This window comes from Heliangelus exortis, chromosome 7 (genome assembly GCF_036169615.1).
Source record: "Heliangelus exortis chromosome 7, bHelExo1.hap1, whole genome shotgun sequence".
In the NCBI taxonomy this organism is placed as follows: Eukaryota; Metazoa; Chordata; class Aves; order Apodiformes; family Trochilidae; genus Heliangelus; species Heliangelus exortis.
Window position 1 is genome coordinate 14,677,165 of NC_092428.1, and position 25,629 is coordinate 14,702,793.

At 49.1% G+C, this 25,629-nt stretch overlaps 3 protein-coding genes across 6 annotated transcripts in view; 2 read left to right on the plus strand and 1 right to left on the minus strand.

Annotated features, from left to right (window-relative positions):
* MICU1 (mitochondrial calcium uptake 1) overlaps positions 1–1,092 on the plus strand; it is a 100,839-nt gene extending 99,747 nt beyond the window's left edge. For all 4 annotated transcript variants that reach the window (XM_071748953.1, XM_071748955.1, XM_071748954.1 and 1 more), the window contains one exon: positions 593–1,092. In XM_071748953.1, coding sequence (XP_071605054.1) covers positions 593–753 — 161 coding nt within the window. In that variant the 3' untranslated portion in view covers positions 754–1,092. The remainder of the gene's footprint in view (positions 1–592) is intronic.
* A 679-nt stretch (positions 1,093–1,771) lies between these two features.
* Positions 1,772–20,626, plus strand: DNAJB12 (DnaJ heat shock protein family (Hsp40) member B12). Its single transcript, XM_071748958.1, has 9 exons — positions 1,772–1,944; positions 5,188–5,362; positions 6,694–6,839; positions 10,029–10,214; positions 11,793–11,872; positions 12,968–13,077; positions 15,986–16,158; positions 17,170–17,321; positions 18,714–20,626. Exons 1-8 carry the CDS (start codon positions 1,812–1,814, stop codon positions 17,289–17,291), a joined length of 1,125 nt encoding a protein of 374 aa, XP_071605059.1. The 5' UTR covers positions 1,772–1,811; the 3' UTR covers positions 17,292–17,321; positions 18,714–20,626.
* A 3,338-nt stretch (positions 20,627–23,964) lies between these two features.
* On the minus strand, positions 23,965–25,528 carry DDIT4 (DNA damage inducible transcript 4). The gene is made up of 2 exons (XM_071748963.1): positions 25,369–25,528; positions 23,965–25,094 (listed from the first exon to the last, which is right to left on the minus strand). Exons 1-2 carry the CDS (start codon positions 25,463–25,465, stop codon positions 24,619–24,621), a joined length of 573 nt encoding a protein of 190 aa, XP_071605064.1. The 5' UTR covers positions 25,466–25,528; the 3' UTR covers positions 23,965–24,618.
* Positions 25,529–25,629: the final 101 nt, after the last annotated feature.

Consider the following 25,629-nt stretch of genomic DNA (forward strand, 5'->3'; position numbering starts at 1 on the left):
AAGCAGGGGAGCAAAGTGGGCAATGGGGGACATGCAGTGTTGTGGCAGAAGGCAGCAGCAGCTCAGCAGACAGGCATCAGACTGTTGGTCACACCGTGGATTGCTGCTGTCCCCGTACAACCAACCAGCACCCTCAGTAAAAATCTTGGAGGTTTTAATTTATTGGTGGCTAAGCAACTACAGAATAGAATGTGCCCCAATTCAGCCTAATCTTATTTTTAGTATCACTCTCGTTAACCTCACTAGGGTACTATAATGAATTTCCTAAAACATTTAAAGCGAAGAATCTCCTGCAGGTGTCTGGGCATTTGCTTTGCATTTGTATTTTCTGTCTTCAAGCCCAAATGCTTCAGGTCCTGGAAGATGTGGCAGTGCCAGGCAAAGCAAAGCATCATGTCTGGTGTTGGGATTTCCATGCTGTGGTTTGGCAGCCCTTGCTCAGCAGGATCTTTGGGGAGGTTGAAGCCAAGCTTTTATTTCAGTCCCTGCAAGGAATGACACACAATGTGGCTGATGACCTTCACAGTTATTTTATGTGGGCAGGAGGCTGGTGGTGGATTTTAGGGTTTCTAATATTTTCTTCTTCTTGCAGGGAACGGTGAGCTGAGCAACAAGGAGTTTGTGGCTATAATGAAGCAGCGCCTTATGAGAGGCCTGGAGAAGCCCAAGGACATGGGCTTCACTCGGCTGATGCGGGCAATGTGGAAATGTGCCCAGGAGACAGCCTGGGACTTCACCACACCCAAGCAGTAGCAGGGCTGGGGAGGAGAGCGCGGATTCCCTTCCTCAGCCCTGCCAGCACCGCTGCTGCGACCTCTGGTGGGGTGGCACTGGGCTCTGGTGAGCCCAGACTCTTCATAACAGGAGATTTTTGTAAAAATCGGAGTTAGAATTCGAAGGGTGTTTTATTTCCAGCTTCTGCTTGCTGCCTGCCCCTTAATATTCCCCTCTCTCAGGAAACAGAAAAGGACTTTTCTTACTGCTGCCACCTCTGCTTCACAATTCGCCCTGCCTGCAGGCCTGGGCATCGAGCAATACACACAAAGCACTTCTATTTCGTGTTGTTATAAAACAGCATGGCATTTATTTTAATTCTTACGTTGCTCCTGAGAAAGAAGCCATGGGATTCCTGGATGGATGGCACCAGTGGAATGTAGGTGCAGAGTCTGGAGCAGCTGAGTGGTGAGAGCACACCGGGATTTGGGTCAGCCAAGTGCCCTGTGCTGCCCCTGGGTGTGGGAGGTGCAGGAGAGGAGCGCACACACTGTGGGGTGGTGTGAGAGCAGTTGGGGCTCTCCCATCCATCCTGCTGCTCTCCAGTTGTTTTTTTAAATGGGAAATTGCTGTTCTGTAATGGGAAGGGGCCGACAGGGCTTCCGTGCCCAGTGCTCTCCTTTCTGTAAAGCGGTGTGTAAAGGTTTTTGTGCTCAATGACGTGGCTCGTGGTTTGTCTCTTGTGCTTGCTCCAGGCTTTCCCCGGCGGTGGAGGGCGGGGGGCGGGAGCCGTTTGGAAGGCGGAAGAGAATAACGCGAGGAAGTTCCTTCCCTCTTTTTGGCATGAAGTGACGCCTGTTGCATGCCCTGTGGGACAGAATGGATCACGCAGCCTCTGCTGTGACAACCGAGGCCGATGCACGGCCCGTGCCCCGTGTCCCCCCCTCTCCCCTCAGCCCCCCCACCCCTAAAGCCGCTCTACCTCACCCCCCCCCCCCATTCACTCCCCCCTCCCGGCTCGGCCCCTCCCAGTGACGCCATCAGCACGCGCCTAGCCCCTCCCCCCTCCCCTCCCCCCCGGCCCGGCCGCCGCCGCCATGGAGTCGAACAGGGACGAGGCGGAGCGGTGCATCGGCATCGCGCTGGCCGCCGTCAAGGCCAACCAGCCCGACAAGGCCCGCCGCTTCCTGGAGAAGGCGCAGCGCCTCTACCCTTCGTCGCGGGTCCGCGGTGAGCCAGGGGCGGGCAGGGCGAGGGATCCGGGAAGGAGGAGGAGGGGGGGGGGGTGGCGGCCCAGGGGAGCGGGGCCTGCGCTGCCGCTGCGCCTGCGCCCTGTGAGGGGCCCGCGCGGGGCTGGCCGGGAAGGTGAGTCCGCCCGAGGGGCTGCCCCGGCCCCGGCTCGGCCCTCCGTGTCCCCCTCCGCCCCCGGGGAGGCGGGGCAGCCTCTGTGGGCCGCGGGGTCTCTGAGGAGGCTGCGAACCTGCTGAGAGCTGCTGCCCGTGGTGCGCGTTACCTCTGCTGCGGCCCCTCCGCCATTCGCGGGCCCGTTCCGTCCCACCCGGGGGGCTGTGAGGGGGGGCTTCTGTCGGACAGGAGGGCGGGGTACGGGGGGGGTCTAGTGCTCCCTGGACTCTCCCCGCTTCTTTGGGCCTGACCGGAGGGTGGGCTGCGGTCACGGCTGCCCCCGGGAGCGTAGGGGCGAGGAGACCGCCGGGGGCGGAGAGGGGGCCTGGCATACCTTGCCGAGTTTGGGTTCTGCAGCTTGGAGGTCGATGATCTGAAAGGTCTGTTCCAAACCAAATGGTCTATGGTGCTGGTCCTCTTGGGAGGAATTGAGGACTGTCTGTCCTACTACCTATGCATGCCGCAGTCTAGCACTGGTTATAAAGCTCGTAAATTTAATTGAGTATTCCCTCAAACCCAGCAAATCAGCCTGACGTACCCGTGGCATGTTCTCCTTCCCAGTCAGAGCTTGTGCTTCAGTGAAATTGCTGGGTAGGAAAAGGGACTTCTGGAGAAAAAAGCACATGGAAAAGCCCATCCTGACAAGGGTTGCTCTTCCTCAGTAGCCCTGCCAGAAAATTAGGTTTGGCTGACAGCGAGCACCAGTTTGCAATGTAAAACAGTTGGGTTTGCCCTAGTCATGTGGCCTAGGACAGTCAGAATGGAAGGTTGGATGTGCTCTGTTAGAGAACTGGAGCATGAGAGAGACAGGAAGAAAGGGGGCAGCAGGGCAGATGGATGTTTACATCAGTTTACTAACTTGTGGCCAGACCCAAACAAGCTGCGGGTACAAGTTTCAGGTCTGAGCTACCATCCAAGGACCGACCCTCCCCTTGATGTCGTGCCGGTTGCTGGCTCATGCACGTAGTGTCTTTAGTTGGGAAACATTGTTAAAGGTCCTGCAGCTGTATCGCGGTTGTTGAGGCTTTACGTGGTTCCTGTACCCGCGGGAAATCTCCTCAGCTCCGGAGTTACGCTCGGTTTGGCAACAGTCGTCGATGTGGACCTTGTGCAGCTTCTTGCTGCAGACTCTGACCCCGGCTGGGTCCTACAGGTGTCGTCATAGGATCAGCCAAGGGTTTTGCAAGGAGATTTCAGCACAAATAATCACCTTCAGCCAGGCATGCTAGGATAGGCAAAGTCCTCCTGCTCACCTTTACGTGGGAGTTCGGAAAAATCAACAGAAGTCGAACAAATATTGGCTAATAAGCAAGGAAAAGTGATTCCCAGCACTTGCTTGATGGGGAGGGGAGTTTGCAGAGCTGAAAACTAGTTCAGCAGTCTCTGTTTCAGTAGTTTATGAGGTTGCTTTCTGCTGGGACTGCACGTAAGACCAGAATAGTTTTGGGATGCAGAAGCAATAGGACTGGGGCTATAGAGCAAAGCAGGATGGAGCTATAACCAGGCATGGATTTCTGTGGCTGGTTTGAGAAACCATTCCCCCAAAAATCTCTTGGCAAGCTGTAGGGAAATGAGCCCAGAACAGCAAAAGTGGGGTGAGTAGAGGGACTGCCTAATTAGATGAGGTTTAAAAGTGCCTGGCGGTTTGCTGCAAGTTTGAAAGGAATAAAAGCAAAGGCTGTAATTTTGTGAACTCTCTAGTGGTGTAAATATGAGTAAGGAAAGGTTTTCTTTTTCTGAAAGCCAGAAGCCACCGAGCCCCCCAGCTCAGCGAGTTACAGCTCTCTAGCCCTGCTGTCATTCTTATCCTTCACCCTGTAACCATTGCCTGTATTGGCTGTCGGATTACAGAGTGGTTTTTTCTTGCCCCCACCAGCTCTGGGGGCAGATAGGATATCTTGCCTCACCTCGTGGTCTGCAAGCCTTGTTTGCACTTGCGTAAAGAACACAATTCCCCCATAGTGCAAGGTCTGTGATGTGCAGAGGAGATGGAACATCCTCCACAGTTCCAGGCTCTGGGTAAAGGACTGCAAGCTTGTCAAATTGCTGATGCCTTTGTAAACACCATGGGCTGGTTTTAATCATGTTACAGGTACCTTTCTAATGGGGTTGCAATATGTTCAAATTTTGGAAACTTCAAGCATGGAGAGATCACCTTGGTTGAAAAAAAAGCCAAAAATAGTTTTAGAAGGTTGTGATATCCAACTGCCAGGGAGATCCATGATAGAAAGATGTTTCTTTGCTTGGAGGAGTCTCACTCAGTTTCACAGTGCTTGTCTGCTGTGTGGTTAGGTCAGGCCTGAGTGTTTGTCCCTTCTTGTCTGAAGGGGACAGAGGACAGTGTCTGAGCCTCACAAAAGGGAGGCCGTGGTCTGCAGCAGTTTCCCCAATACACGTGTGCCCCCCACTTAAGAAAAGGGAAACTGAGTCTGTGCAATTCACATTTGGTACTTGAGAGAGAAGGTGGTTCCCACAGTTTCTTCAACACCCATCAGATTCCTAGGTAAGACAGCACAGGAGAACAAAACACCCTTCTGACTCGGGAGTTCCCCTGTGCTGCCAGCAATCAGTGCTGTGGTTTTCTGTCTCCTAAAGGGCAGTGTCCCCATGTTGTGGCATCTCATGGTATTATTTTCCAAGCTCTCTAAAGATATGGCATTGTGACATAGGAGACTCTCAAAGTAAGGGAGAATAATACACTTTATTATCTGCTAGACCATAACACTAAAATGCTTCACTGTTATGGAGAGAGAGAGAAAAAAAGGAGGAGGCAAAAATGTGCTGCTTTGGTGATCCCAGGCAGTCTGGCTGGGCAGGCCTGAGATTTTGGTGGAGGCTGTATGTGTTGGGAGAAGCAGGCAGTACCTCAGCAGTAGCTCCCACATCTGGGTGAGAAGCAGCAGGAGAGGAAAGGTTGGGTAAAAAGGTGGGAGTCTTCCTGACAAAGGGTGGGAGGTCTCAGCGATGACAAAGGTAAAGTGGGTTCTCTTCATGGGATAGTGGGAAGGTTGAGTTGAGCTTGGTGGTCTCTTAACTTTTGGCTTTTTTCTTATCATCTTTTTGTTTCAGCTCTGCTTGAATCACTTAACAAGAATGAACAGTCAGCCAGCAGCCAGTCCCAATCCAGGGAGTCTACAAACCCCCACTTCAAGAAAACGAGCGGAGACTTCTCGTCAGCCAACGGAGAGGCTGGTGGGGAGGCTCCCAAGGGCTACACTCAGGACCAGGTGGATGCAGTGAAAAGGTGTGTGCATAGCTGTCTGTGGCTTCAGTGGCTTGCAGTTTAAGCTTAGCATGTCATACCAGTCTGTTTAAGACACTAACAAGTGTTTTAAAAGCTTTAGCTTTGAAATGTCTGGAATGGGTTTTAGTTGCCAACCATACCTAGGAGGAGTTATAGCTACAGCAGCCTGGGGAAGCAGCTGGGTTGGGTCTACAAGGGATGAGATTTCTCCCTGAAGGCAGGGACTGGGGTGAGAACTGTAGGTACATAGGCCTCTTCCTAGCATTTGGGACACACTCATCTCATAGTTGTCACATTAATGTTTGCCTTAGAGTTGTTCAGTAATACTGTGAAAAATCCTGTATGGTCTGGAGATCCTCAAGGTGGAAATCGTGGCTCATAGGTTGCAGTAGGCAGCCTTCCTGCTGATGGCTTTGCTCCAGCAGCAGGTGACAGGAGACATCCTTGTACCTATCTCCTGATAATATTTTGCTTATAATCTCTCTTAGAGGCTTATAATGTAGAAATCCACTGCAGGACACTTCACTCTGTCAGCACAATACACTTCTGAAGCTCCTGTTTGAAAATCTCAGGTTATGTTTCTCCAGTCACCTCTTTTCCAAACTGTGTTCCACGCTTTTCCTTATTCCTTTCTACCATTTGCAAATACAGGAAGTTAAAAGACTGCAGGCACAGTCACTTGGTAAACTTTGTTTGAGTTTATGGGCATGGTCTGAATTGCACAAGCACTACTCTGGCTCATGAAGTTATGATGATCTTGTTACAGTATCCACTTCTCCAAAAACCCAACCTGACTTCTCATGAAAGTCATGTGAGAAGGAGGATCCACCCCTGGGCTACTGGTGTACCCAGGATGAGCTGGGCTGCTCACACCTGAGCAGCTCCTTCTGTCTTCCTCTAGAATTCAGCTTAATTATCTGAGGAGGAGGGGAAAAAAGCCAATAGCCCAGCTGTCCTTCACATCCCAGCCTGCTGTTTGTCCTCCTTCCCAAATAATCTCCAGAACATTAGCATGATGAATCTGAAGCTTGTTTGCCAATCACGTTCTTCAGTGGTTGATATTATTGCCCGAGGAGAGGCTCTTCTACTTTTACTGGCTGGACTTGTTCTGTGGGAGTGTTTGTGTGCTAGTAATGGAGGCACAGTGGGAATGAGTCTGTGAAAGAAAACTGGGTCATGCTCCAAGGAATTAGAGCTGAGTAAACTGGAGTTCTCTGAATGACATCAGTGGAAACTGATGCATGAGAAATTGCAGAGTTGAGGTATTCGGTACCAAGTGGTTTTCACAGCTGGAACTAACTGTCCATGTTTTCTCCCCTCTCTCCTGGCAGGGTAAAGCAATGTAAAGATTACTATGAAATTCTGGGAGTAAACAGAGAAGCTTCTGATGAGGACCTGAAAAAGGCTTACCGGAAACTTGCACTGAAATTCCACCCAGATAAGAACCATGCACCAGGGGCTACAGAGGCATTTAAAGGTAAAGAACATTTCCAATTTGCGATTTGCCCTCATCACGGGTGATGGTGCTGAGTTGGGCTCAAAAGGACTCCTAAAAACAACCTCACAAATCAGGCAGAGTGAAATGGAGCTCTGGAGTGCACCCCTGTCTGCTGACAGAGCCCCTAGGGACTCTGTCAGTAGACAGTAAATGTAAATGGTGCCACACCAGAGGCAGCAGTTGTTTTCATGGTTTCTTCTCAAGAGAAACATTGCTGGGCAGGCCCAGTGGTAGGAAACTGTTCTTCGAGAGCTGGTGTTTAGACTCTTCCCCTCATTGAGCATTTTGGTCAGGTAGTAAGCCTGCAGGTTTCTCAGCAAGCACTCAGCATTGTGAAAGGCTGCTCACCCATGTGAGCGTGTCTAGGGCAGAACTGCACCATGTCCAGGTCTGGGCTCCCCAGTTCAAGAAGGACAGGAAACTGCTGGACAGGGTACAGCAAAGGGCTATGAAGATGATAAGGGGACTAGAATGTTTCTCTTACAAGGAAGGACTTAGGTCTTTTGAATCTGGAGAAGAGAAGACTTGAGGGGAGATCTTAACAATGTACATAAATATTTAGAAGGTGGGGGTCAGGAGAATGGTGCCAGTCTTTTTTCAGTGGTTCCCAGTGACAGGACAAGAGGTAACAAGCACAAATTTGAACCTATGAAGTTCCATCTAAACATGTAGAGGATTTTCTTACTTTGAGGGTGGAGCAGGCTGCTCAGAGAAGTGTGAGGTTTTGTCTCTGGAGACATTGAAAACTTGCCTGGACACCCTCCTGTGCAACCTACTCTAGGTGATTGTGCTCTGACAGGGGGTTTGGACTAGGTGATCTCCAGAGGTCCCTTCCAACCGATAGCATTCTGTGATTCTGTAACTGAAGCCAGCCAGAACTCAGAAAAGGTCCCTAGAAGCTTCAGTCCTGCTGTGAAGAGCCCAGTTCTCCAGGCTGTCTCTACAAATGCAGCAGGGGTGTTTCCTGGGAAGATACCATAACATAGGAGTAATTTTCCAAGAGAAATGCTACTGCTCGGAAAATAGAACTCTGTTTTTCTTTGCAAGCTGTGGAACTTTGATTATGATTGTTGAGCTAAAGGCAGAACTTGTTGCTGCACTGGTTTTGCAGTGTTCAGCCATTTAAATTATGTGGTCTGATTCTGGCCATCTTGGGAGTTAAATTAATGGGATTTCTGGTGGGGCTGGGAGTATTGACTCGGTATTTGGGTGAGCTTCTGGTAGACATGAATTCAGCAGTAAAAATCTTATGTAAGGTTTGCTCAAGTCTTTTAAGACTTAAATCCATAACTGATAAGCATGTTGCTGTTAGCAAACAATGAGCTGACCCCCAGCTACTTGGGAGAAGCGTTTTTAGCTTGGGGGTCAGATTAAAGAGTGAGCATCTGCAGGGCTCTCTCTGTGCTGCATGTGCAGTAAAGCCACTGCTTGACAGCTGATCCTTCAATCCCTGCTAAGTGGCGAAAGGCAGGTTTCTTCACCTGTAATCTGAAATAACAATGTTTGCCAAAGGCTTTGATGAGAGTTACGTGCCAGGAGTCGTGTGTTAAGCAAGGTGCCCTTTATCCTCTGATGCAGAACTATCTGCTGTCAGATTATCTCTCCTCCAAGCCTTGCCTCGTTGGCTTCCCTGTCTTTCAGCCCCTGAACTGAGCTCCTAGTTTGCAGGGTTCGCTGGAGTCCATCTGTTTGGTTCCAGAGGGGGAAGGGGAAATGTGCAATGCTGTGAGGATTTTAGTTAATTTTTTCTTACATTGATGGATTAGCTGAAGTCTTGGCATTCATCTTCCCAGTGACAGATGATAAAGCCTTATGTCTTGTCCTGAGACCTTGTCTCAGTCTGTCGTTCTAGTTGGCTACAGTCTGTCCTGTGGCGAATGTGCATCGCTGCCTTTGGCTGATGTTGGAAAAAAAGTTGAACCTGGCTAATTTTAAGTTAAAATCATGACTTGAAATGAGTTGTTTCTGGGGCCTTGACAGCAGAAAGTTTTTTTCAGCAAAAAGATTGCTGAACTGCATAGTTTGAAAGAACAAGCTAATATGCTGAGAGTCAGTCCTTGTCATCTGGCTTCCTTGCCTGGCTGTAGAAACTCTGTGTGCACTAATTATAACCAAGAAGGAGAACAAGTGTATTGACATTACATCCTCCACACTCCAAATTTCTAGTCCAAGATGAAACCATACACCTCCATCTGTCTGTGAGAAAGTGTTGGATCTGAATCTCCTGCAAAGGGCAGGTACCTCCTGCCCCTGCCTTTTACACTCCAGGCAAGGACTGCCATGGGTGTTTGCCTCCTTGCAACACAGGGAGGAGAGAAGACAGGCTCTGCAGTCACGCAGGGAGGCTTTTGGGCAGGTTGATCCAGAGGGGAAGTGGTCAGCTGGAACGTGTGGAGGCAGAAGTACAAAAATAAATGTACAGGCAGACGTTCTGGTAGAAGGGCTGAGGTTGGAAGGAGAATGACCCGAGGAACTGGCTGGGGTTTAATTGCAGTACATTTCCACCATCACAGGCACTGCTTAATAGCTCTTGTAAATATGCATCTTACTTCTGGCACCTGGAAGTTTTGAAATTCATTGCTGAGAGACACAACCTCTAGCCAATTTTTCCTTCCTAGCTTCTGTGGGAGGTTTTCAAGTGTCTTTCAGTGATCTAGTCCAAATTTAAATTCTTTGTGGTTTTGGTTTTAGGTGATGACACTGAATTCCCTTCGTGCCACTTTTGAATGAAATTTGTCAACTGAAATTGTGCTGTCCTATGCAGCTGCTTATGGCTGAAGGATCTGGGCATTAGTTATTCAAAAGAACAAGTTAATTAATGAAACATATAGCTGCTCTACAACTATTATTTCCTTCAGAATTTGCAGCTTTGTTCACCTGAGAGGGTTTCTCTAGGGACGTAAACCGAATTAATACCAGTCATATCATAACTTCTTTGTTTGGTTTAATTATGGCCCCTTTCCACTGAGTCTTTTGGTGTGGCTTCCCTCTAGCTGTGTTTGCCAGAGAAGTGTGCCAGGTACAAGTGCATCACCGATGAAGTAGCCTGTTGAGAAGACGTGGGTAGTTGAGGATCTCATTTGTGTAATGAAAAAGGCAGTTTGCAGGGCTAAGGGTATTATCTGGAGAAGAAAGAAGCTAATTGCTTCCTTATTGTCAATATTTCAGCCATCGGTAACGCGTACGCAGTGTTGAGCAACCCAGAGAAGAGGAAGCAGTACGACCAGTTTGGAGATGAGAAACTCAACGCTGCTCGGCATGGACACAGTCACTCAGACTTCCACCGCGGGTTTGAGGCAGACATCTCTCCCGAGGACCTCTTCAACATGTTTTTTGGTGGTGGTTTTCCCTCTAGTAAGCACATCAAATCTTAATCTCTTGAATGGGACCCGTTCCTTTTGTCAAACCAACAATATAGTAGTAATTTGTTTGGCCGTGCGAGGATTGCTGAGTTTGAGGAGGGAGAGTTCTCCTTCACACGTGACCTAAACACCTGGAGTTGTTTGAATTGTTCAGATGAGTACTCAGAGAACTCAGCAGGTAACACCATCAGAGCTGGACTTATTCCCATCCTCAGCTATTTGTTTGCATGCTGGCAACATTAGCTGTTACTAGGTTGAGTTGAATATTAGAACAAAAAAGTGACTTGTTTTGAGGCTAGTTGTAAAAATAATCCTATTTTGAAGAAAGCTTTTCTGCCTGGTCATTTAAGAAGTTAAATCGTCTCACCAGAACAAACCATGGTAGTCCCTGGGCCTTGTTCTTAACCTGTATCTGCTCTGCCATGCAGCTGAAGCAGTTTCTCTGTGGCTGATGCCCACTTCCTTCTTTCCACTGTGTCCTGTGAAAATGAGGCAAGTGCTATTTCTAGAGTATAATTAAAACCTTTTTAATTGAAAATTAAATCTTCATCCTCTCTATCTACAATGCTGAGTATAGTTTAGGTAGCAGGAAAGAACTGAGTGACTGTCCCTTCCCTTGATCAATTCTGATTAAAAAGACACATGTTTAATATAAGGATAAGGGTATTTTAGAAAACTTCCTTATATTAGCTCTAGTTACATTTCCCTGGCAGTGGAGGCAGTGGTTATTTGACCTCTGTGGACCAGCTTGGAAAAAATAATTTGCTTTCAATTGAGAACATTTACTCTGGTAGCTTTTTCTCATCTGCTATGTAAGAATTAACACACTATCTCCAAGTACTTGCAAAGGCATCTTGAAGCCATTTGCAGCATTTGTGCTCAGCCTGTCAGAGAGGTGAAGCTGCTTTAGGAAGAACAGCAGGTTGCTATTTTAGCTCAATCTTTTTTTCCTTTCCTTGCTGTTCCAAGAAAATTCACATGCTTTCCCTTTCTCAGCTGGTCTCCCTTTTCAGTTGTAGTTTTGACATTCAAATCAAGACATGGAAGAGCTCTGCTTTTAGGGTGGAAGAACTACAAAAAATAATTCTTTTTGTAATTGGTTTTAATCTAAAGTAAATTCAATTAAAAACAAGGAGGCCTGTACAAGGTATTCTCCCTGCATAGCTGACCCTGCTTTGAGCAGGAGGTTGGACCTCCCGAGGTCACTTCCAACCTGAATTTTCATATGATCCTGCAAAATCCTATGGATGGATCTTTGTGCCTACCACCCATTTGCCTTCAGAGGTGTATCTGCTCAGCACACCTTAGGAACACTTCTTTTCCATCTCTGGCTTACATAGCTCTTGTTGGCTTCAGGTGATGAAAGAATTCTATTTTGCATGAATTCTTCTATCAGTCTCTCTAAAATCACTAAATTCCCTGTTGTCAGCATCTGGACTACTTTTTCCTATTGTGTGTTTTATTGGTAAGGCTGACATGGAACATGGACACCTTTTGTGGTTCTTTCCTGGCCAGCCAGCACCACGTTATGTATTTGGACTTCTGTGTCAGAGTTTTCTCTTGCCTGCAGGTAACGTTCACGTCTACAGCAATGGCAGAATGCGCTACACCTACCCTCAGCGGCAGGACAGGAGGGAACATCAGGGTGATGTAAGTGGAGAACAGGCTGGGGGACTGGGAGTCTAAAGGTTTTTCCAAGATGGGAATTGTGTGGCTGTCTTGTGAAACAGTCCTGCTTGTTTCCACACATCCCCTGGGCTGAGAGCTGGAGCCATAGGGAGGGAGCTGCCTTCAGAATTTGCACCAAGTTGGGATTTATTTAATGGCAGTTGTTCTCTTGAGGGCTCTCATTGCTGTCATCCAAGAGGGCAAACACTTGAAATGGTGCAGCCTTGAATTAAGATTGCAGCAGTAAAATGGGCCTGGCCTTACCACGAAATGAGTGTTGCCTTTTTGGATTTAATTCTGTAATTTTGAAAGGTAAATCCATTTTTCAGATAATACGGATGCTCGTGGCTCCTCCCAACATTAACTCATTCTCCCTTTTATTCCAGTCTGGAAGATAGGGTATTTGTAATCTGTGATGCTTAATTAACCAAGGAAGATGCTTCCGTAGTATGAGCTATTTTTATGATTTCCCATAAAAAAAAATCTGAGCATATCTTGGGCACTCCAAACCCTCTGATCTAGAGAAGTGAGAGACTCAGTATTAAGAGCCCAAGGTTAGGTATTGAAAATTACTGTTTTCTGGGGATAGACAATTACATTGTTTTAAAAACAAACAAGAACTTCCTGAATATTTTTTGTCAAGCTTAAAGGGGAAAGTGTACTCTCCTGGAACTGGATGGAGCTCAGGAGGTGGAGGTATAAAGGGAGTTACTTTCCACTGATGCTGAAGAATGGAGGTGACTTTCCATACAACCAGCTCTGCTCACTATCACAAGCAGAAAGGAAGCCACATATGCTCTAGAAAAACAAAATAAGGGCACGAGGCTATTGAAATTCACTCACAAGGTTGCCCCTAGCAGTCCCTTCAGCCCTTTGTCACATCTGGAGAAGGGGCAGTATGTTTGGATCTTCAGAATCAAAGTGCTGTTTCTGCAGGGGAACTGTGGGCTGCTGGGTTCCTCCTAAGCCAAACAGGAGGATGGAGGTTACGTGGGGGCTGGGAGGGAGAGCAATGCTACAGGATCCTTGCCTACATGTGTATGGGTGGCATTCCACTGTGTGTTTCTGTTCCCTCAGGGTGGCCTTGGGCTGTTTGTCCAGCTGATGCCAATCCTCATCCTGATCATTGTGTCTGCTCTCAGCCAGATGATGGTTTCCAGCCCACCCTACAGTTTGAGCCAGAGGCCGTTAGTACCTGTTACTCTAAAACTTACTGAGCTGGGGAGGGGTTGGGTTCTGGAGGGCAGGGTGGCATGGCTGGGTAGGGATCTTGGCTCTCTGTTTTTCCTGCCTTTTGTTTGGTTGGGTTTTTTCCTGCTTTATCTCATCACATCATCACTGCTCTTGCTGCCAGTGAAGGCCTCCTGGTTTCAGAAAGAAGTCTTGATGTGGAAGGTTGGAGGATACTCACTTGTCTAAGGGACCTCCTCCAGCCTGAAGTCACAGCTGGGTGTGTCTCTCCTGGGAAGGGGCAGACAACATAACTTTGAGAGGCATGAGCCCAGCATGCAGGTCCCATGTGCAGGATAAATTGAGGTGTAGAGTTAAATTGGAGTGTGATAAACAAAAGCCAGATTGGTTCTTCATGAAAGCCACAGTTGAGTACAAAGCAACAGAGAAGGAAAAGGAGTAAAAGGCTCTCACAGAGAAAAAAAAATACTATTTTTGAACTCTAATGTTGCCATGAAAGACTGTGGCCAGACATTTATTATGCAAAAGTGAAACTGTCATTCTAGATCCTGTGAAAATGCCCTGATCTGCTCACTTGGGTGCCAAGGAAAATGAGCCTTCATCCTTACTCATTTGGCAGTGCCAACAAGGAATGGGAAAACAGGCTCAGTTTCTGGCTGCTTGACAATAGCTGCATTGCATGTATTTTCAGTGGAAGTTCCCTATGTGTATTTGGTTATGTGTTTGCTGTTGATGTTACTTACTGTTATAAAGTCCAGCTTAGCTTTCAGGTCCAAGGTAAAGACATTAATATCTGGTACCAGAAAATGAAATGGGTTTGGAGAGGGCACAGTTCAGGGTTGTTATGGAAGGCTAAAGAGTATCAAGCTGTGATTTCTGCAGTGGGTATTAGGACAAGTGGGTATTAGACTATAAAATGAAGTATTATATAAGTATACCAATTTTCTTCATGTTAATGAAGAGGCACTTTGTGGGGCAAGCAGACATTTAGCAGCAGGTAGCTTTTAAGTGGGCAGGGATTTGCTTTCAGCCTTGTCAGCTGTCAGAGGAAAGCCTTCCCTGAGCCCTAGGAGTTTCTTTGCTCCTCAGTTCCCTGTCTGTATGCTGGGGTGGCAGCAAGCGAACTGATATCCAAGTTTGGATTTGGACAAGAGCAGCAAATAAGCTGATCCAGTCCTCCATCATCCTTCCTGAGTGACAACGGCACTTCAAACAAAAAATGAGCTTGGAGCAGAAGGTGTGTGGTGCCGGTGCCAGCAGGTGGTGCTGCTCACTCGCTTGCTTGTGCAGACAGCCAGCCCCTTCCTGCTGCCTCGTGTCAGGAATCCCGGGCTTGGCTGGTGTTTGGTAGAAAATTGGAACCTGAGGAGCGGGAGGCGAGAAGCTTTTGACCCTGATGGGGTTTTAATTCCACACGGAGGTTTCAGTGCCACTTCTTGAGAGTGAAGCTGTCACTGAGAAAGGCAGTAGTCTTGAAGAACCATTTGTCACTCTGTTGCCTTTGTAAATTTCTTCCAAAAACTGGCTTTCTGCCATACACCTGCCTAGTTGAGGGCCTGCCTGTGCCACCCATTGAATTTTTTTGAGTTGATCCCATGTCTGACTTCAGGTGTCAGATTTCTTGCTCCAGGTCCTGTCCTTATTTTCATGTTTTAAATTCAAGTATGCCACTGAATACTCCTCCTTTGAGGGCACACTTGGTAGTTTCTGTACTTCATCTGTACACAGAAGGTGAATATTATCTTTTGGAGCGTTCAGGACTCTTGTTTTAGGAAGTAAAATAGTGAGCTGAGCTTCCTCCAGACTGCATCTCTGCCAGCAGGCACTGCTTGAAAAATGCCGAGAGTTTTTGGGTCATGTTCAGTCTGTCTGGTTACCCACCACTCATACCCTCATGCTGGACCTTGTTGAAACATACAGGAGTCTTTGAATCACTCCTGTAAACCCCAGTGACAGACTGAAGGGCGAGCTGGATGAGTTAATGTTTATACCTGGTTTCAGAATCAGGCTGGCTTTTAATGCAGCAGCCAGCTGATATTTATTGTGGGGAACTTTGGGCACATCTCCAGGCGGAGCCTTTCCTGATGAATCCAGCATTTGGGCACGGGTCCTGCATTACAGCTTGCAAACACACCCTAGTGAGTATCCCTAGGTTTGCTCAAGCGTTGGAGAAAAGAAGTGCAGGGCTGTGTCTGAAATGCAAACCCAGGGGGAAGAGGGTAAGATGAGGTTTCCTTTTAGAGAGTCCCCTCTGTGCTCGCCAGCGCGGGCTCGAGTGTCAGGCGGCTCTAATTTTGTTCTTGCCGCAGCGGTATTGGTCACAGCGTGTGGTGTGGTGGAGGAAGCTGAGACTCTGGGGGTTAGCAAGATACCTCAGCTGAGCTGAGCAAAGGTGGGGGTATCTGGGGGGCTGTGGCAGCCAGCCCCCACTCTGCCCTCACCTCAGCACTGCCGGGCTCCCTTCCTGCCTCACTGGCTGCTCTCGCCCTGCATGGCACAAGCATCAGCTTCTGAGCTCTGTAACCATCTTTGGGGCTCACCGCCAAAAGCAGATGATGGTGTCATCAGCAAGGAAATTGCAGAGAGATTTAATTAGTGCTGAAAATTCTAATGAACACTTTATATTAAGTGGGTTTAGGCCTTGGGCAATCTTCCTCAGAGTTATATCTGTGCTTAGAGCTCTGCCCACCTAGCTAGAGGCCTGGCAGGTTTTCTCTCTCTATGTTGGTGTTTCATTTCCACCAGAAATGCTTTCTCCTTCAAGTCTGTGGCTGCAGAGGAGTGATGTCTCTTTGCAGCAGTTTGGTATCATGGTATCTTGTGTGTTTTATAAAAGAGCTGGGAGTTTTTTGTTCTGCCCTTGAAGCGTGTCCTACACTGTTCTGACTCTTCTTCCTCAACTAGGTCTGTGGGTCACATACACAGGAGACTGACAGAGCACTTGAAAGTCATATACTACGTATCTGAGAACTTTGCAGATGAATACACGGGCACGAACCTGAAAAACGTGGAAAGGAGTGTGGAGGATGACTACATTGCAAACCTTCGAAATAACTGCTGGAAAGAGAAGCAGCAGAGTGAGTAGTGTGGGGTCAGGAGCAGAGTGTCTTGGCTTCTGCATGAGGACAGCTTCAGAAGGGTCTTTTACTGGATTATGCTGAAGTTATATTTTACCACGGTGCGAGCACATTTCCTGTGTTGTTGGCTTTTTTCTTCTGTAAGTGACTTCGTGACAAATCCTGTATGTGGGGTTTTTTGTTTTGGTTTGCTTTTCAGTGCTGCTGTAGAACTGGTCAGACAGCAGTTGTGTGCCCCGCAGGTTCCCTGCTGTGTTGGTAGGATATCTCTGCTTTCCAGTGGAGGAGGAAGGTTGCAGCCATCTCATTTTCAGGAGCACCTACCCCAATAGCTCTGTGTAATATTTTAGTTGTTGGAAGACTGTGTCTGAAAGCCCATGGTGTCCCACCTGGCATCTTGTCCCTGCTCAGAAGGCTGTGGTGGCAGCACTGGCATTGCACACAGGGTCAGGAGGGGACAGCTGCCCAGCCTGGCAGAGCGGGGGACAGTCTGGCCACTGAACCAGAGAGCAGTGTAAGCAAGGGCAGCAAACCATTTGCCAAGTCCCAGGGGTGACCTGAATTCTCTGTGCACCAGTTCCCAGCAGGTGATGATCCCAGCTCTTGGAGCAGTGGCTGGGGTGGGATTTGAGGGGCTGGGATGCAGGAGGAGCTGTTAGAGCCTCTGGCAGTACCATATGAGGCCAATGCACTGAACTGTGAAGCCTCTGTGGTTCTTCCCCATGCTGTGGGGTAGCCTTTGTGTGGGCTGCCTTACGTGCCTCCTGGGAGTAGGGGCAGGTCCCACCAGGTTCCCAAGGCTTTTCCAGGGATGGATGAGCTGCCAGCAGATTTTACACCCATCCTGTCCTAAAGGACATGGGGCATTTCTGCAGCGTCATCCTGTGCTTCAGCGAGCCTTGAAGAGCTTGAGGTGCCTCCATTTCCCAAGCAGAGCCTGTGGTGGGAGATGTCCTGTCAGTGGGGTCTCCTTCCACATCACATCTGTAACACTGGGATTTCCCTTTGCAGAGGAAGGTTTGTTGTACCGGGCACGCTACTTCGGAGACTCGGATCTGTACCAGCGAGCACAGAAGATGGGCACCCCCAGCTGTAGCAGACTGTCAGATGTTCAAGCCTCTCTGCACGGATAGTCACCACAGGCACACTCCACAGAGGTCTAAGTACGAGCTGGCGATGCTTTCCCCAGCAGTGGAGTAGGGCATGATAGTGCTTTTCATGCTCACTTAAATCTCAGTTAGGGACACAGACTTCCATGAGCCTCCTCTGGATGCACACATTTCACGGGGATGGGGGGAAAAACATCCCTCTCCCTCAAGCATACACTAATTAATTGAGAAACTGATTTTGTTTAGTTGGCTTGCCAGCACCTCTGGCTTTCTCCCAGCTCCCTATTTTCTCTGGCACTGGTGGTGTTGGGTCTCTAGGAACAGAGGAGAAGCCCCAGGCGTGTTGGCGACTTCGCTGAGGTCTTGTCAGCTGCACATTCCGTGCAGCAGCCGTGCACGTCTCAGCTGGTTGGAAGTGTTTTACAGGCCATGGCAGCCAGCCACCACCTTTCAACCTTTTTTTGGTGGCTTTCTTGTCTGCTTTACTGAAAAAGCTCTTATCCCCTAGCACTTGATGCACTATGATACAGAGAATAGATTCCTACCACACAGATGTTCCTTGCCCCATTGCCTTCCCAGGATACTCAAGGAGAACAAAGCAAATGGCCAGAGCTCACAGCAGGTCGTAGAAGTAACCTACTTTGTTGAATCAAAGTAAAAACAGCTTGAAGGGGGAGTCTGGAAGAGTCAGAGGGTTGGAGGGCTTGAATCAAGGAGAGCCCAAATAGCAACCCATGAATACTGGGTGTGCTGTGCTGTGGCAGAACTGGATAAAAATAATGAAAAGAATTGTCACAGAGTTTGGAGTCCTTTTTCTGCTCAATTACTTGGGCTGATTTCACCTACCAAATACTGCTGGGATGGCTGTAAAAATTACTGATCCCTCCTGCTACAAAATTATTTGACAACAGGGTTTCTGTACAAAATAAATGGGAGGTGAAACTTGCACCAAGTGTTAGTTGTATGGACACCATGTAGGGTGTCAGAGACTTAGTGGTGACATTGGTCATCTAGCTGCTTGATTTGTAGACATAAGTACGGTTGTTTAGCAGGAGAGTTTTTGTTGATTTTTTTATTTTCCTGGGCAAAAGGAGCATGTCTGAAAATTTGGCCTTTAAAGCCAATCCTCAGGGTCACGTTTGGCCTTTTTTTTGTGTATATCCTGGTTTTGGAACCATTCTTATCTTGATACTCCAGCTCTCTTGTTTTGATAACTGCGTCTCTTCTTCTGTGAGAGACCCACATTAATCCTCTGCTTTTCTTTCATTCCCTCTCTGTCCCCATGGTCTGAAAAGAGCTGCTCTTGGGCAGAGGGCCCCGCTGCAGTTGGAAATAGCATGACTGAAAAAGCTGCTGCCTGTAACAGGGTGGGGAGGGAAGGAAGGGGGAGGCAACAGTGACTTGTGATTGTCTGGAGACTGACACCACTACTGCTTTCATTCCCAGACTCTTGAAATGCCTGAAGACTTTTGGTGAAGTGCACTGAGCCGAGGTGACAGACTTGATATTTAAAAGAATCAAACCTTATCTTTAAAATTGGAGAATTAGCAACGCACAACCGCCCTCTTTCTTCTCTCTGCCTGTCTCCACCATTTGACCTGCGTCTCAGGCAGTGATAAGGACAGGAAAATCCAGCTGCCCGTCTTCCTCCTTCCCTTCCAATGCCGCTAGCGTGTGACAGCCTCGTTGCTCCTGGGATCCCACAGCCCCGAGAACAATAGAGTGTAAAATAACATAAACTAACTGCAGAGGCCATGAAACTTTGCAACTGCACTGGTCACTGCCGACAGAGAGAGGAATTGGACGATTTGGTGATAAAACAAAACTCTTTAAAAAAAAAAAAAAAAAAAAAAAAGGAAATATAATCTATTTAGAATTAATTTATAGCTGTATATATGTTGTACTTTTAAACTATGCAGGGGTTGGATGATTAAATTATTTTGTTTTCTGCCCAGTTTGGTAAACGGGGAAACCGGAAATCTCTTCCCGGGGTGTCTTGCTCTGCAGCACTTTCCTGCCTGACACACTAAAACAAAAATCACTTTGCAGTTACTGCATTTTGCTTTCTGAAGGACAGCAGTGTTCTGCAGCTTGGGATATCCATACCTGCCACTCGGCTTTTATTAAAAGAAATTCCAAATCCGTAGGGGGTAACAAAGAAATCTGGAAAACTGTCCAGATTTGTGTTGTGGTTTTGCAGCATCAGCAGAAGCTGCAGGGGGTCAGCTGAGCCCAGCATTGCGCTCAGTGACAGGAAGGATTTTCATGGATGCTTTTTTGCTCATCAGTCGTTGGGGTTATTTGTGCACGTAACTTCTTTTTTTCGCTGAGTCTGCTTTAATTTTGCCTCGTAATCAGCATGCGGTGGTCACTTTGTAAAGAGGGCTTGTCACCAGCTGTCTCCCTTTGTTGGGGCTTTTTTTGTGTGCATCCTACACTTGGGGTTCCTCACCCACCAGCACACCCATTTGCAACACGGCCATGCCCTTGACACCCAATCTCTAGTGTTTCCTAGAGGAGACCTGTAAAATAACTGCTTATTCATAAGAAACAGAGCTTTCTATTGCTTCTGTTGAAAGAAGTGTTTCTGGGGGGGATGGAAGGGTGCACCTGACCTCGGCCTCCTCTGAGCTCTGCAGTTCATCTCTCACTCAGTCATGGTTGGGCAGGACTGGTGGGAAGGCGCTCGAGGTGATGAGCCAGCTCTTTGAAACAAAGCTGACATGAGCAGAGCTTTCTCATGGAATTAACTGGATTATTTTTTTTCTTTTTCTGGTACTCTACAGTTCATTTTTGTCTAAAGACATTCCCACTGAGAACCATCTTCTGACACACTCAGAGGGAAAAATCAAAAGTGCAGCAGCTCCTGGGTGATGTGGAAGAGGTGAGAGGGTTTTACTTCTTTGTGATTAGGAATCAATGTACTCTGTCTTCAGCTATTTATTTATTTTGCAATACATCAGCCCTCCTGCTAACTGCAAGCCTTATTATCCCACAGCCACCAGGACTTGGACCTGATTTTAAGGAAGTTTTCCTTTTTTTTCTTTTTTTTTTTTTTTTTTTTTCCAATGATTCCTCCACCTTTGGAAGGAATTGAGTGGATATGAAAAGATCACAGGGAGGGGATTAAACAAAAGTCACATTAGCAGGAGGTGCTGGATGTTGCAGAATGGCATTCCTTGCCCAGAGCCTGCCCGCCAAAAACCTTTTGATTATTTTTATTTTATCAAGTAGATACCCAAGGATAACAATGACCGAGAAGGCGTAGATCCTCATGGATGCTCACAGAGGCTGTATCTCTCCAATTTAGAATTAATTATACAATTGTACATCTATAAATAAATGTTTATAATGTGAAAGGCTCCAGCTGTGGTGATGTCCTGCAGATCCTTGCTACCAGCCTCCTCCGCTTTTGCAGCTCCTTCAGGCTGCCCTCCTCACAGCCACTCACTGAGTGGAATTCGGTGTCTTCACTGTGCCAGCAGCCCCAAGCACTGAGGGCTCTGGGGTTGCTGGAGCCTCCCTGGGGCAAGAGAGTGAAGGACAGGCAGAGGAGGATGGAGAGGAGGTGGTGTCTCCCGAATTAGCTGTGAGTCCTGGCAAGGTGACAGCAAGACACTCAGCAGGACACCTTTGCTTCAAACTGGTCTTAGAGTGCCACCATCCCAGCAGCAGCATCCTGGTGTTCTGAGGTGCCCTTTGGACAGGACCCCACCGGGGAGGGTGGTGGGCAGGAAGGCTCGGGCTGCCTTTGTCCTGGGTGGAAATGCTGGCTTGGATGTGCTTCCTGATGGTGGTGACTCAGAAACCACTGGCTGCTGGCCCAAAATGGGGGGAACCACCTGGCCTCAGGGTCAGATCTGAGATCCGTGCTCCCAAATCTGAGCGGTTCTTTTTGCACATCTCACTCCAAGACAGCAAAAGGCTTTTCCCACAGCACCTAGGGCAGGCTGGACTCCACTTCAGTTCCTTCTCATGCACCAAAGGGACAGAGGGTTTGGAGTGGGTTTTTTTCCCCTTTTTCCCTTTTTTTTTCCCCCTTCTCTGGGGCGCCAAGGGTCACGTCCCTTCCATTTCCCTCGGTGCTGTGTTCCCAGCAGCAGTGGTGAGTCAGCCCCACTGACCTCGCAATCAGCACTGCCAGTGGGCAAAATCCCCCAGTGCCACTGGTAGGGGCCTCACTCCGTAATTTTTTTACATGTATTATTACTATTTTCTGCCATCAGGTGCATCCACACCTTGGGCGTTGGGGTGGTTTTGCTCAATTTCAGGTCATTCCCTGCCTGAAGCAATGGAAGATGCTCTGCATTGCTGCGTGCTGGTCTCAGCCTGCTCACCAAAGGTGCCGGTAATTTGGGCTGCATATTAACTCCTTTCCAAACCAGCAGCTCATTAGCCTGAGTTTTTAATTGGAGTGGCTGCTAAAGGCAGAGAGGCAGCAGGGAAAGGCAAGTGCTCCATGAGCATCCTCCTCAAGCAGGGAAGGAGGGAAGGGGTTCTTGTTACTATCATTTTGATCAGTAAGATATGAGGGTTTAGTGGTACTCTGGAATTAAGAAAAATTATTACTGCTGGTGCCCCCAAAATCTCTGTTTCCCTGACACCATGATGGCATCTCGGAGAGCCAGGCCAGTGCCCTATCACCACCTCCTGGGTCCCAAAAATATCTCTCTGCCTCCCACCCCACACACCCCAGGAGAGGCTGTATTTAGCTTCAGTGGCACCCTCCAGGGAGCTGCCAAACCCCAGGGACCATGACCAACCTCCTGATTTGTCACAGAAAGGCCATTTTGCTATAAATAGCAGCAAAGCTTCACCTGCCATCTCTGGTAGCTGGGGCATTCCAGGAGCACATCAACCCACAGGGAGGGTTCTGCCATGCACCTCCCCAGCAGAGAGGCTGTCCTGTCACTCAGTGTTTGCTTTCTTAAGTTTTGGTGTTGGGGTTTTGGTTTGGATTGGGGTTTTTTATTTTGTTTTATTGTTGTTTTCTTGGCATTTTCTGATTATTAGTGGGCTGGAGCAGCTCTGCTATGCGAGAGTTGGGGTTGTTCAGCCTGGAAAAGAGAAAAGCTCTGGGGATTTCTTAGAGCACCTTCCAGTACTTGAAGGGGCTACAGGAAAGCTGGGGAGAGTCTTCTGACAAGGGCATGAAGGGATGGAGAAGGGGAGGGATGGTTTCAAGCTGAAAGAGGAGAGATTTAGGTTAGACAGTAGGAAGAAATTATTCACAGGTGGTGAGATACTGGAACAGGTTACCCGGAGAAGCTGTGGCTGCCCCCTCGCTGGAAGTGTTCAAGGCCAGGTTGGATGGGCCTTGGAGCACCCTGGGGTGAGTGGGAGGTGTCCCTGCAGGGGGAGGATGGGACTAGACGGTCTTTAAAGGACTCTTCTAACCCAAACCATTATGTGGTTCTATGATTCTGCAAATCTTCCTTGTAATAATAATTTTTTTTTTAAATATGATGCCGAGTCCCTCATCCACTGTCAGACAGGCTGGCAAAGGGGCCACAGCATGGGGGCCATCCCCTCTGTGTGTTTAGAAGCTCAATATAGAAAAATAAGTGTGTGTATGGATATATAGAGAGAGCTTCAAGACATTGTATGCCTCAGCAGGGGATGACTGCACGGCCCAAGCTGAGCTGCTGGTGTCACTGCTGTCACCACACCATAAATCCCTCACCATGGCTGGGGAGCAGTGGTCTGTTTCTCTCTCGTCCCATCGGTGCCAAAACCTGCTCCTTCTACAATTTTGCCAAAAAACTTCAGGCTTGGAGTTTGCTTTCCAGCCCCCTCAGTGGTTTGACATGGTGTTGCCCCAGGACAACCCCACTGTCACCTGAGCCCAGCCCAGGGATCCCCTGACATGCAGGGGTGTGGGGCATGTGACCACCTCAGAAACATCCCTGTCCCCTAAATTTTCATAATTTCCCCATTTTGCACAATAATGGTTTGTAAAGATGCATTTCTAGCTGTACCTGTCCAAAGCTGCTCGTTGCTCTGGTTGCTCCTAGGGGGTTTTTACATGAAAGAGCAACTTGTGTTTCAAATACTCTTTGGTGTCCTTTTCACAAAAAAAATTTTTGGGGGAAAATTTTCAGTCACTGGCTGTCCAGAGGGGGGAGAAAACCAACAGAAGACTGAGCCAGAACAAATATTTGAATGGAAATGTGTTTTTTTCAGGCAGGTTTTATCCTCCCCACCTTCCACCAGGTTCTTCCTTTGCCAAGTGCTTTAATTACACTTGAGTGAAAGCCTTTTCTCTGAGTGGCTAATTGCAGGCTTGGGTAATTGGTCTCATTTTTGCCCAGCATGCTTGGAGCTGGGGAATGCTCTCTCCTGACAGGTGTGACCCTCTGCCTCCCTTCCTCATGATTTTAGCCAATTCTTTCAGTTTTCTACTCAAAATCCTCCCTGAGGGTCCCAAGGGCTGCGGTAGGAGAGAAGGAGCAGCCCCTTGCCAGGGTGCCCAGGTGCTCCTCCCCAGGGTCAGGGATCTGACTCACTCCCCCTGACTCACAGTCCCATGCCCTGCAATTACGAGTGGGATTGCCCCCCATTCCAAAAGCTTCAGCTCCCACCAGAGGCTGCCCTGCCAGGGAAAGCCTTCCCAGGGATGCCAACAGGGATTTCAGACCAGCTGGGAGCAATTGCATCATCCCTCTCCAGCCCCAAGTGACGCCAGGGAGACAGTAGGTTATCACAATTAAAACAGCTTTTATTAGAAAAGTATAAAATACCACCCCGACATGATTGCATAGGAAGTCTTGTACTTGAACATCAAGTGTATGAGTGTAAACTGTAACCAATGAAGCGCCCACAGCATGTCCCAGTGAGGGGTCCTGCCCTCTCCCACCACTCTCTCCTCTTGTAATCAAAGACATGATGCAATTTTGAATCATCCCCCCTCTTGCCTCACTGGGAGCCAGCACAGAGCTGCCCAGGTGGGGTTTGTCTTTGATCCAGACCTACCACCCAGCCCTCACTCATTCCTACACACCCCCACCCCCCAGAAACCCCATTGATTACAATCCTTGTTACAAAAAATTCCACAATTAATCAGCCAACAGGAGACCATCAGCAGCCCCGCTGCTGCATCCAGGAGCGCAGTCACCGCCGATCATCCCACATTTGTCAACAGTGTGAAGCGACCCGTCTGGGTCCCAGTCCACTCTGCATCAGGGACACCCCAGCACAGAGAGGTGCCCCTCGGGGACCTCCATCTGCCCAAACTGCTTCCACCTACAGCCCTACTCCAGCCTAATCTAAACTACAGTGGCTGCCGGCAGCGGCCGTGCTCTAACTGCCTCTTCCAAAGCACTTGGGTCAAGCACTTCTCTGGCCCGGCCCATCAGCACTCCTCGATCAGCAGCTGCTCCGAGCTGTACAGCTTCTTCTTGATGACCCTGAAGCCCGTGCTCAGCTTCAGCGGTGTGAACGCCGGCCCCGAGGTGAAGAGTCCCTGAATCTTGGGCCAGAGGCGGGAATCCAGCCGGAGCACCAAGGTGAGCTGGAAGGTGGGCACTACGGCAGGGTCCACAGTGATGTGCCCCACGTCGTGGCAGGCCTTGCCGTGCTCCACACAGAGGTCGAGGAGGGCCCCGCGCAGCCCGCAGGGCTCGCTGCAGGCCAGGCGCAGCAGCTCCGTCCTCACCTGTGCCAGGAGCTGGGGGGGCATGAGGAGCCGGGAGCAGCGCTTGGCACCCAGGGGGGCTCTGCCCAGCGTTGCCTGCACCACGTCCATCACATTGGTGCACAGCAGCTCATCCTCCGGGTCGTGCAGCAGGTCCAGGTCTGGCAGGGAGACCCCCTCGGCAAACTCAGCTTCTGCAGAGAAGACAAGAGACCAATCAGGACCGGGGGCATAGGGAGGGGAGGGACCCACGGTTGTGGGGGAACACGGAGCTCAGGGGCTTGGAGGTGTAACTGGGGCACAGGGGCTTAGGGCGGCACGGCACACCCCACCCCACCCCTCCAGGGGCCAGCAGCCACCTCCCAGTGCCTCAAGGACCACCCCCGCCCTTGAGACGGACCTCGAGTCACTCAGAGAAGGATCCCTCAGGGACACCCATGCGGAGCCTCTCCCGGGATCCAGACTCACCTCCCTCCGACCCGGAGGCGCTGCCCAGTGACTCGCAGTCGGACGTTTCCAGGCGGCCCCGCTCGCTGCCCGCCAGCATCTCCAACAGCCCCGGCATGACACAGACACCAACACCGCCTCCGCCGCCTGCTCTGACCCAACTGCGCTCGGCCCACCGCCTTATATAGAGGCGCTGCGACAGGCCACGCCCCTCAGGCCAGAATTCACCAATGGGAACGCGGGGCACGTCCGCGGCGTCTCTCCTGCCCGGCGACAGCAGGA

Bases quoted from the DNA above. Each gene is read 5' to 3' on its own strand.
- DDIT4 (XM_071748963.1), bottom strand. From the start codon at position 25,465: ATGCCGGGGCTGTTGGAGATGCTGGCGGGCAGCGAGCGGGGCCGCCTG. The intron at 25,095-25,368 runs GTGAGTCTGGAT...TCTTCTCTGCAG, and splicing joins CGCCTCCGGGTCGGAGGGAG to AAGCTGAGTTTGCCGAGGGG.
- DNAJB12 (XM_071748958.1), top strand. From the start codon at position 1,812: ATGGAGTCGAACAGGGACGAGGCGGAGCGGTGCATCGGCATCGCGCTG. The intron at 10,215-11,792 runs GTAAGCACATCA...TCTTGCCTGCAG, and splicing joins TGGTGGTGGTTTTCCCTCTA to GTAACGTTCACGTCTACAGC. The intron at 13,078-15,985 runs GTTAGTACCTGT...TTCCTCAACTAG, and splicing joins TACAGTTTGAGCCAGAGGCC to GTCTGTGGGTCACATACACA.